General features: G+C 39.9%; 1 protein-coding gene across 1 annotated transcript; it reads left to right on the top strand.

The window, feature by feature from the left end:
• The first annotated feature begins 707 nt into the window (after positions 1 to 707).
• Positions 708 to 10,853, top strand: tsr1 (TSR1 ribosome maturation factor). The gene is made up of 15 exons (XM_034113134.1): positions 708 to 847; positions 3,270 to 3,373; positions 3,458 to 3,686; positions 4,669 to 4,803; positions 4,960 to 5,414; positions 6,282 to 6,426; positions 6,675 to 6,856; positions 8,513 to 8,721; positions 8,837 to 8,996; positions 9,076 to 9,186; positions 9,313 to 9,445; positions 9,919 to 10,035; positions 10,150 to 10,290; positions 10,395 to 10,469; positions 10,563 to 10,853. The coding sequence occupies exons 1-15, from the start codon at positions 721 to 723 to the stop codon at positions 10,739 to 10,741; spliced, it is 2,502 nt and encodes an 833-aa protein (XP_033969025.1). The 5' UTR covers positions 708 to 720; the 3' UTR covers positions 10,742 to 10,853.
• Positions 10,854 to 11,246: the final 393 nt, after the last annotated feature.

Genomic DNA, 11,246 nt, shown 5'->3' with positions numbered 1-11,246 from the left:
GCTTTAAATGCAAAGCAATAGGTTGGCTACCAATTTTATAAATCTGTTAATAAAAAAAAAGCACTGACCTCTTAATTTTAGGGCAAAATTATGTTTATTTAAGCGATGAACGAGTCCTTGCACATGAACAATGGGCATCGGTGTGGGCTACTATGTGGGGAAGTGCATGAACATTGGAGACTAGCAAACTAGTAAACTAAGCAAAATCATTACAGCAATGAGAACAAGGTTTGAATATCAGAGGACGAAAGAGAGGATGTATACGTCTTTTGAGAGGTGGTCCTGAGCTCAAGCCGCATATAGCCCCATTTGTGATCATCAGTACTCACATTTGTATAGAATGATTTAAGCAGAAAAAAAGTTTACATTATTTGTAATCTTCTCTTGCTGCAAATCCCAAATAATGTCCCAATTTGGGATCAATAAAGTACCTAATCTATCTATCTATCTAAATGTATCTTTCTTGAGTTTTAGTAGCCTACTACTAATGTACTTTAGAAATAAAGTGCTTAAGGTTTCCGTTTTACTTGCTACATGTTAAGCATTTGATACAGTAATATTGTAGTATTTATTAATGCAAATTGATGTGGAGAATGACATAATGTTCACATGATCATGACCTAAGCTTTTATTTTGAAGAAGAATCTCTCCGGAAAGCCTGAAGTCACGCCTCTGTGATGACGCCATTGCGTCAGTGCGGAAGTACTCCTACTCTCGCACATGGTGAAAATGGCTGCGAATGAGGAAAAACAACAGGGGCACAGACCCGGCGTATTGAAACAGAAAAATAAAGGCCACAAACATGGCAAGCACCGGACGAAAGGTGAAATTGAGAGAGAAAACAAAGGTAAGCTGTGTTCCGTTACAAAGTGTTACTTATCAGACGCTGTTTGCTTGTGACTGTGCCCACGACTCTGCAAGGACACGTGTTGAGTCTTCTTGCGCATTTTATAGGCGGCGTCATATGAGGAGAAGTTCGTCAACATTTCTTTGTAAGAAATCGAGTTAAAAACCCACCGTTTCTCGCGTCCCGCTTGACGTTGCTAACTAATCTGCGTACATCTTTCTCCAAATGACCCGTGACCTTATAAAGCATGGGGCAACCAATCAGAGCTCCCAGACATGCGTTTTTTTTTTATTGAAGTAGAAACTGCCCACCATACATGGCAAGCGACCCACCATGATCATCTTTAGAAAACAGAGCACGCAAGTTAACAGGATCATAACATAATGAATTACATGTTATAAAACGAGATGTCTCTAAGGTCTGCTCTAATAACTCTTAGGCATCGATAAAGCTCAATAAAAATGTTATTGTTCATATATTTGTGATTTACATTAGGGAGAGTAAAAGCAAGTATTAGTAAGATAACATTCTTTTATTTTTATCATCACATCATTTAATTTTAGACTATATATACAATGCCATCCAGAAAATTGGGTAGCTATCATGTGTATGTGAATCTGACAGCCTACATCAGGGCTATTCAATTAGTTTGGAATGGGGGCCGGTTGATAAATGATCCAAAGCAAGGGGCCGGGAAAAAGATGGCTTAAAATATGAGCAATCATATTTAAGAGCTTCAGATACAGTAAATACTACAACAGCATAGTGGAGTGCATATATTGTGTTTAATTCAATCAAACAACATAGCCCCAAGGCCTTTATAGATCTAAATGGCAAGTTCAGAACTCAGTAGGCCTACATGTTTCATTTGATTTCATTTAGGTGAAATGATCTAATCATTCACGCAGAGATGCAATCAATGACAGGAGTTGTCACTACAGTATAGTAGGTGGGTTCGAAACCCGAGCCCGTCGAAGTTTTCAGGCATTGTCTACCCCTCTATCTCTCAATGTAACACCCTCTCTGGAATAAAGGCACTATGGCACAAAAAAAAAAAAAAAAAAAGATCTTAAAAAAAAAAAATTGATTACTTTTTAACATTATACTCAAAGGGCCAGTAAATATCACCCCGGGGCCGGATTTGGCCCGCGGGCCGCCAATTGAATAGCCCTGGCCTACATCAACATACACAATGTTTGATGATACGCTATTTCAAAGCTATAGCTATGCTCAAAGGCATAGTTAAGGATTTTTGACATATAGGGGTTTGAGTTACACGCTGTAAAGAGGAACATGGACATTATTATTTTATGTATTTAAGTACAGAGGATCCAATTGAACAGAGAGTATGTCAGATATAATTGAACCACAGTAGGTGGGACAACTCAAATTGTCAGAATATTGTTTAGTTCCCAACAACATAGCACAATGACAAATCAAAGTATGGCTTAAACTAGGGCTGTGCAATTATGGCAAAAATCATAATCACGATTATTTTGGTCAATAATTGATATCACGATTATTAAATACGTTTATTCATTGACTTTGAAAACATCAATTTATTGAACTTTAAAACAAATACAAATAATAATTTGAACAGTATCTTTTTAACTGTTGATTACCCTGAATGTATAATTCAACTGAAAAACCAATACAAAAATAAATTAAATTATACATTTACATTTAAATAAATAATATCAAAATAATAAATACCAATAAACAAGATCAACAAATATTTTGGAGCGCACTTCAACAAGCTACTAAACATATGTAAATATGATAAATACAAATAAATTAGACTAAAATAAATTAGATCCAATATGTTGCAGTGCACGGTCACAAACAAGCAAAGCAAAATAATTGTTTTTTACGATTATGTTGTTTTCGTAATTGTGGCAGGCAAAAATCGTAATTGCGATTAAAATACGATTAATTGCACAGCCCAAGCTTAAACATATGCATTAAATAAATATTACTTAGAATTGAAGAAAAAAAGTCTAGCCAGTCTTTGCTGCAGGGCTCCAAACTAGACGGGTGCTATTGATATATCGCCCGTTCAGCAGCTAAGATATTGGAAACGTGTATCATAATCTCAACAGCCGATAGAAAGTCATGTCAATATCTTGTTTGCACTATTCACATATCTCCAGCAACAGCTTATAGTTACATTAAAGGTTTTCCTCAAAGGACACCCACTTGGAATGTCAATAGTAGTTTACGAGATTAAATAGTTTCACATATTGATGTCCTAGATAGCAGAGCACAAAAGCAAAAAGTAATTTTTTGCAGTTTGCCAAATTTTAAATCAACCTTCAATATATGTTATGAGGAGTTGAGGCCTTTTATTTGCGATTTGTGTTTTGCTCAATAAAACATCCACACCAGTCATATCCTCACAGTAATAAATCCTTCTGTCTTTCAGGTAGAGTATCAGTGACGGCCCTTACTAAAAAACAGAGGAAGGAGCATAAGAGGATGGACAGAAGGAACAAAGCCAACCAGCTACGCAAGAATAAGAAAGACATGGTAATCTTTTATTTCAAATAAAGAAAAGTCTTCTTTTAAATTCCTAATTGTTGCAGCACAGTTTCACCGCTCATGTCTTTTTAGGTCCTAACAGAAAAGCGCCGTCTAGGCACAAGGGACGGTCCTCCTCACCTGGTTGCCGTGGTTTCCCTCCATGGTGGAATCGATGCTGGGACTGTTACCAAACTGCTACGTGGGGAGGGGGCTGGGGGTGTCGGACTTCAGGAGCGGTGCATCAGTGGAGTCACTGACAGTTTTGGGATACTTCTGCCTCGTTTTAAGCAAAGGTTCAACTTTCTAAGCATCAGCACGGGTCAGTATCAAGTGATATGGAAAAGCTGATTACAAAGAACGAAAGTGCAATGTGTTACGAGTTTAAAAGCAGTTAATTTATGCATTAACAGTGTTGCAGACCACAGTGATGCAACTTGCAACCTTTTATTTTGATTAATGTTGTGATTCGTTTTTTTTTCAAAACAACATAGACAAAAGAAAAAACAGTTCGACAAAAGCACAGTCCAGCATTTTGGATGATACGATGTATACACTGTTAATGTAAATCTATATTTAACGAGCAAATTAAGACAAGTGTTTAAAGATTAGCCGCTTTCACACCAAGTACTTTGCCGTACTTAGTGCCCAGCACTTGGTACCCCCAGGGCACTTAGTACAGATCACGTTCACACCGGAATAAGTTCCCTGAGGGAAGATTACGCAAATGAAGCCGCTGACGTCACTTCTTCTTCTGCTTTGGGTTTGGGCCGCAAACCACGTCACGGCGTATACTGCCACCCGAAGTTCCCGGCCGGAAGTCCCCGGAGTTGGGAACTGGCTTCAGTAGAAGCTGCTGGGACTCCCAGCAGCTTCTACTGAAGCCTTCCGAGTAAATCGCCAGAACACCGACACCTCCTCATCACTCCACCGCTCCCATGTTTTTTTTTGTGTTGCCATAAGTTATTCTCTCCCCTTTGGTGCGCGGGGCTAATGCTAATAATGCTAATGCCAGCAAATACAATGGCGGCTTCACAAAACTTTTCAGAGTTTTACGGGGCGTGGTTTGCAATTCGCCCAGCCAATCGAAATTGGTACTTTTTTCTCCCCAGGAGAGTACTCTTTTTGGTGTGAACGCAAAATTCCAGGCACTAACGGAACTAAACGGGAAAAGTACGGGTAAAAGTACTCCGGTGTGAACGCGCCTATTGTATCATGCATAGGCCTTTCATTTACGAGTTTGTCTTTTGTTTTGGTCATTGTTGTTCCATTCTGAAGCTTCTCTAATGTTTTTTGTTGGACAGCTGACATACACTCTCTGCTGGATGTGGCAAAGATTGCAGATAGCCTTGTATTTGTACTGGACTCTGATGAAGGTTGGGACAACTATGGAGAATACTGTCTCTCCTGCCTCTTTGCCCAGGGCCTTCCTAGTCATGGTGGGTATAAATCTGAACACACTGCTGGAAGTTTTTAGACTCTTTTATTGACACTTGTATAGACTTTTGTTGCAGCCCATTATATGCATTATTTCAGCTTTTTATGGTGTACATTTTCTAAGTTTTCCTCTCTGTTCCTATATTTGCCCCATGTAGCACTGGTGTGTCAGGGTGTGTCTGAACTTCCTGTGAAGAAAAAGGTTGAGTCCAAGAGAGCTCTGTCGAAAATCACAGAGATCCGTTTCCCTGATGAGCGTATCTACCCTTTGGATTCGGAGCAGGATGGCACTCTACTTCTCAGACACCTGGGCACTCAGAGACAGAGAAAGCTCGGTTTCCGCTCCAGACGTGCCCATCTTTTGGCTCAGAAAGTGTCTTTTACGGCAAACAGCCCTGCTGAGGGGACAGGTGGTGGACCCACTGGCCTGGGCACACTCTGTGTCTCTGGGTACGTCCGTGGTTGTCCTCTACAAGTTAACAGACTGGTGCACATCACTGGATATGGAGACTTTCAGATCAGTCAGATTGATGCTCCATCAGACCCTCTTCCCCTCATCTTAACAGCAACCAGACCTGCAAAGCCTGGCAAGGAAGGAGACTTTGACATGCAGGTAGGTGAAGAGAAATCAAACAGCTAGAGCTGAAACCTTCTATTGGGTTGGTTCATTTATTGGTCAACATGCACTAGAAAAATGACCGTTGTTGGTGTTGCTTTCAAGGAAAATGTGTTTTATATCCATTATATGTGGGAGCATATCAAAATTGTCATATTTCATTAGTTTGGTCTATTAGACTAATTTGTTTGTCTAAATTATGTAACTGCAACCGTATTCCTTTCCTATTTTTGGAAATCAGGAGAATAGGCAGGTGCGGCCTTGATGGCTCCGAGTCAGTTGTTATCATTTACTTCGTAAATAATATGTTTAAAAATAATTCAAATTGCTGCAATTTAGCTTTTTATGTTTGATTATAATTAATTTAGGGCTACCAGGTAGAGTGCACTCAGTGCACTGTGGGTGATTTGAGTTCATTTAGAGATAATGTGCAGATCCCTGCCAGTGACAGCTGGTTGACGTGTAGGGGAGGGATTGTTGACTAAGATTTTGTTACTACACTCCTAGACAAATAACAATAAATACCATGTGAGCCACAAAACATTTTGTTTTTTTTGCATACAAATGGAGTGCACAAAAATGGGCACTTTTAACTTTCTTACCATGCAGCAATAACGTAACCTTGAAAACAATTACCGCAGTCATGTTATCGATTATAACACTAAGCAAGGTGTCATATTTTCAAATTGTTAATGAATTTAAAGAGCAGCTGAAAAATTCTAAATGTAAACCTGAATGTTGTTCGTAAAAAATCTGTTAAATGGTTTGGTATGTTTTAAATGCATAACTTTTAACACTTTGTAATGGTCAATTAGTTTAATCTTTACATTTCCAGTTTACCTCAGTCATCTGTGTTTCCTACAGGATGGAGGCGAGGAGGAGGCCCCAGTGAGGGTGCTCATGAAAGCGGACCCCTCCTGCAGGGAGAGTCTGCAGGCGGAGGCTGAGGTGGACCCCATGGAAGGAGAGCAGACCTGGCCAACAGACTCAGAGCTCCTGGAAGCTGAAGGTGCGCAAACAGAATGTACACATTGTTGCTGTTAGAGCAATCACAATTGTTGTTGTAATGCGACTAGCACCAAATTATGCTGATGGTAGAGTTCACCTTTCCACGACTTGACAACTTTAAATAATTTCTGGCTACCAGAAATGACGTGTACTGAAATGCCCTCCTTGATTAAAAGTGGAGAATAAAAAAGAAATTGCTTTATACAATGAAACTCCAATAAACAGGATTAAATTGTTTTCACTTTTTAGAGGCCAGGAAGAGCAAGCGTGTGATGAAGGTCCCTAAAGGAACATCAGACTACCAGGCCTCCTGGATTGTTGATGAAGAGGAGGAGAGTAATGGAGAGATAGACGAAGAGAGCAGTGAAGAGGACGACGATGATGACGACATGTTGGACGAGGCCATGGAGGATGAGGACAATGTTTCTCAGGTAAACATTCAAAGTCTTTTTTTAAGCATTTACCTGAGACACAGGAGAAATTAGTTGAAGAGATCCATGATCCATTTCTGAGGCTACATCCACACTTCAACGATCTCCATACACAAGCGTTTAAACAATAATATAACATTTATGAAAAATATAACCTAATTGACGAAATTGTTAATTCATCAAATGTATTATCAATAAACAGTTTCAGCACAAGGGTTTTTAGCTGCTTCTAGTTGTCATAGCAACTGTGCAGTTGCAGTCACAGTGTGATGTAATGGAGGATGATGAGGACAGTGATCCGAGGAAGAGCTCTGAGTCAGTGGCAGTGGTTCCGGGGCTCGGTGCATGCGTGACCTGCCGTCTACGCACCTCCTCACTGAGAGGCACTGTTTGTTTTCTCAGTGTCTGTCTCTGGCCTGCAGTGCCAGGCTATACAACAATAGTGTTTGTAGCAGGAGTCCCGAGAGAAGCCTCCTGTCTTCCTGTCTTGTGAACAGAACTTCCCGTCTGGACGGAGGGAGGGGACGACCATTTATTTATTTCCAGCTCTGCTTGAAAAGACGTCGGGGGAAACTCTCCTTATCCAATGGGTTTATTACGATCTGTGATTGTTATTAGCATGTGTTTGAGGTCAATTTCAACGCACAGGAATACGTATTTAGGAAAGCGTAACAATAGGGAAAAGGGTACTTCAAATGATAATGATTATTATCATTGCTGGGTGTTTCCCCCCCCATGTGTCTGGCTCTGCCTGTAATCTACAAGTTGAGGAAGGACTTTAAAGAATGTCGTTTTTGATGATTCATTTCCTTATACAAAGGTAATGCTCACGGAAGTTGAATTTTACATATTGTAAGAATGAATGACTAGATATAGTGAAGACACTCCATTGAAGGCACATTGGGAACAACGCAACATTTAAATATATACAAACCAGGGGTTCCTATACTTTGCCTACTCCTTATCACATTCACACATACACACAAAACTGTGCTCATATTGCGACCGAGTCAGTCTTGTTTATGTTTGGCTGTAATACAATTTCTATACTTAGAATCTCTTTGAGTGAACTTGTGTTCCAACATGTACGTCTGGCCATTGTTCAGATAATATCGAGGCTGCAATTTTAGACAAAATGGGGAAGCGAAAAGCTGCCTTGATGAATTAGGAAAAAAAATGGTGTATGTATAAAAATAGCTTTGTAATGGGAGTGTAACAAAACAATTAAATATGCAGAACAGCAATAGAATAGCAAAGAAACAAGTTCCAATATGTCTCGACTCTCGACTCGATTAAGTACTGTATGTGCAAGAGAATTTAAAAATGAACTTATGTGAGGTTATGTCTCAAAGATAAATCTTGCCTGTTGTTATCTGGTGATCCAAATTATTATTATTATTATTTCTTTCCAGGTTATTAGATATATCCAGTATAACTATGAGATGTCTGCCTCCACCAAAATACAAGGGGTTATGACGAGAGTCAGACAGGATGCGACAGGATTGTTTTAGTTTAGTGTGATCCTTTTAAAACCAGAAACTACAGTGTGTCTCACAATGTCACAAAGCTACTTTTACATTATGGCAATAGTCACATTTAGGGGACAGGGAAGATATTGCATATTGAAGCTAATTGTACTTTATTCTCTCTGCTCAGGATCCAGGTTCAGAAGAAGAAGAGGAGGAGGAGGATGAGGAGGAGGAAGAGGTGTGCGCCGAAGAGCGAACAGGAGTAGATGAGCGATATGATGAGCACATTGATGTGGCGGCAGAGGAAGAAGGCCTTAAACGCTACCGTGAAGCTCGGTCCAATGAAATGTTTCCTGATGAGGTGGACACGCCACTTGACATGCCAGCTCGAATCAGGTCGGTTCTGCTTCTATTATTAAAGACTACATATACATATGGAAACGTTGTGAATTTATGTGTGTATGAAAACTACACATTTGATAGCATTTACTTTTTGCCGTCCTCTTCCTAGGTTCCAGCGCTATAGGGGCCTGAAAAGTTTCCGCTCCTCACCCTGGGACACCATGGAGAACTTGCCCCTCAACTACTCACGCATCTTCCAGTTTAAGAGCTTTGAGCGCACTCGCCACCGCATACTGGCTGAGGCCGCCGCAGAGGAAGAGGGAGCCATGGTAAAAAAAAAAAGGATGGCTGTCTTCATTTGTCAATCTTAGACTTGTGGCTTCACTGACTCTTCCTCTTCTGTTTCAGGTGGGCTGGTATGTTACGCTGCACATCCTTGATGTCCCCTCTTCTGTGATGGAGAGTGTGCAGTCAGGCAAACCTCTGATAATGGTGTCTCTCTTGCCCCACGAACAGAAGGTTCGATCCACTGTTTTGACATCCAAAAAACCTTTTACGTCCGAGTTAATATCTGTCCATGTGAGCCAAAGTCACTGTTGCAGTTCAATTTTATTGTAATTGACTTTTATGACCTTCTATGCACAGATGTCGGTGATGCACCTCTTGGTGAGGAGACACCCCAGCAACACAGAGCCCATCAAATCTAAAGAGGAGCTGGTGTTCCACTGTGGATTTCGGAGGTTCAGGGCTTCTCCTATCTTCTCCCAGCACACTTCAGGTAGAACACCTATTAATCGAGCAAACTATTACAACTTTAATCTCCTCTTGATGATAGAAACAATACATTAATTAAAACAACTGAAAGCTATACAAATCAAGTAGCAAATAACTGACTACTACATGTAAAGGTTCTGCTCCCACCAGAATTACTGATGTAATATAGGCTTCAATCTATTACTATTGACTGGGCTTAAACATTTTATTTAATACATGTACTAGAGCCAGCTGGAGATAATGAACGTGATTTTGGTATTATAGAAACTTAGTGATACACGTATCCAAAAAAAGCATATATCCAGTTACATGGCAACATGTTGTCTTAATTATTTGTAGTTCCAAAGCATTGTGAAATTAGCTGTTTCTGTTATTCAAAACTTTATGAGCAGAATAATGTAGAAGCAGGTGGACAAAAACATATTCATCTACAGTAATGAGTTATTTAGTGTTAAACTGGGCTCTGCTCTTCTCTAGCTGACAAGCATAAGATGGAGCGCTTCCTCAGGCCAGATGCCCCCACCGTGGTGTCGGTGTACGCTCCCATTACCTTCAACCCCGCGGGAGTCCTGCTCTTCAAACAGAAGAATGATGGTGAGATGAACATTTATAAGTATAGTTATATAATAAGTAGATAACATGTGTGGTCTGTTAGTCCTGATTTTTACCATTTAGATAATCTATTCTGGTGTTTTTGTGTCTTTTCAGGCATCCAGGACTTGGTGGCTACAGGCAGCCTCCTCAGCTGTGACCCTCAGCGTGTAACGCTGAAGAGGATTGTACTGAGCGGACACCCGTTCAAAATAAACAAGCGCTCAGCTACGGTCCGTTACATGTTATTCAACAGGGGTAAGATGACATTTGGATACTTTTATTCTTACTACAAAATATAGCTTCTGATTGACTTCCCTGTGGCTGGAAGCTTCATGGTGAATTCTTTTTTTCTGTTACAGAGGATATAATGTGGTTCAAGCCAGTTGAGCTGCGGACAAAGTGGGGAAGGAGAGGCCACATCAAAGAGGCTTTGGGTGAGAACATAACAAAAAAAAAAAGTACTTTTCAGTTGAAGCAATGTCTGTTATAAGTTTAACAATTCTAACTGTCATGTTTTATCTTTTCAGGAACACATGGTCACATGAAGTGTGTATTTGATAATCAAATGCGCTCGCAAGACACTCTCCTGATGAATTTGTACAAGAGAGTGTATCCTCGCTGGACGTATGACCCCTTTGTGCCCTCTTCGTTAACCTGGTTCAAGAGAGAGATCATCGTGGATATTGACGACTTGGACATGGAATAGTGCATGATAACGCAAGAAAGACACAATGTACTAACGGCAATACCTTATATCTGTGTGATCACATGACCTTTTCAAAAAGTGTAATGTGTATTAAAACGTTGGATTCAAAGTTTCTACTTGTTAATTGTTTTTTTTATCTTTAGCCATGTTTTTCTATTTTACTAAGCAAGCTCTAACTTGCTGCATGAGTCTGTTTCAGCCACTAGATGGCAGTGATGAACAAGTATTCATAACGTTTCTTCACTACTCTGATGAGCAACTTCAACTGTGTTTAAAATGGTTCAAGAATCTGTGACTGTTGAAGGCTTCAGGATGAAATGAGTGCTGTTTCCACAGCTACCTATAACAAAGACAAGTCATGACGATTTGGCTTTATGTCTGTAATACAACTCACATGTACTAACTGGAAAAACATTGTTAAGTACAAGTTGTTCATGTCTGATAATAATTGTGGAAAAAGAACCTAAAAGTACTTCTCAAACCGAAATCCTTGTCTATCCATGTA

This window comes from Trematomus bernacchii, unplaced genomic scaffold, assembly GCF_902827165.1.
Source record: "Trematomus bernacchii unplaced genomic scaffold, fTreBer1.1, whole genome shotgun sequence".
Classification (NCBI taxonomy): domain Eukaryota; kingdom Metazoa; phylum Chordata; class Actinopteri; order Perciformes; family Nototheniidae; genus Trematomus; species Trematomus bernacchii.
Note: the sequence above shows the minus strand (reverse complement) of the source record. Positions and strands in the feature narration are given on the sequence as shown.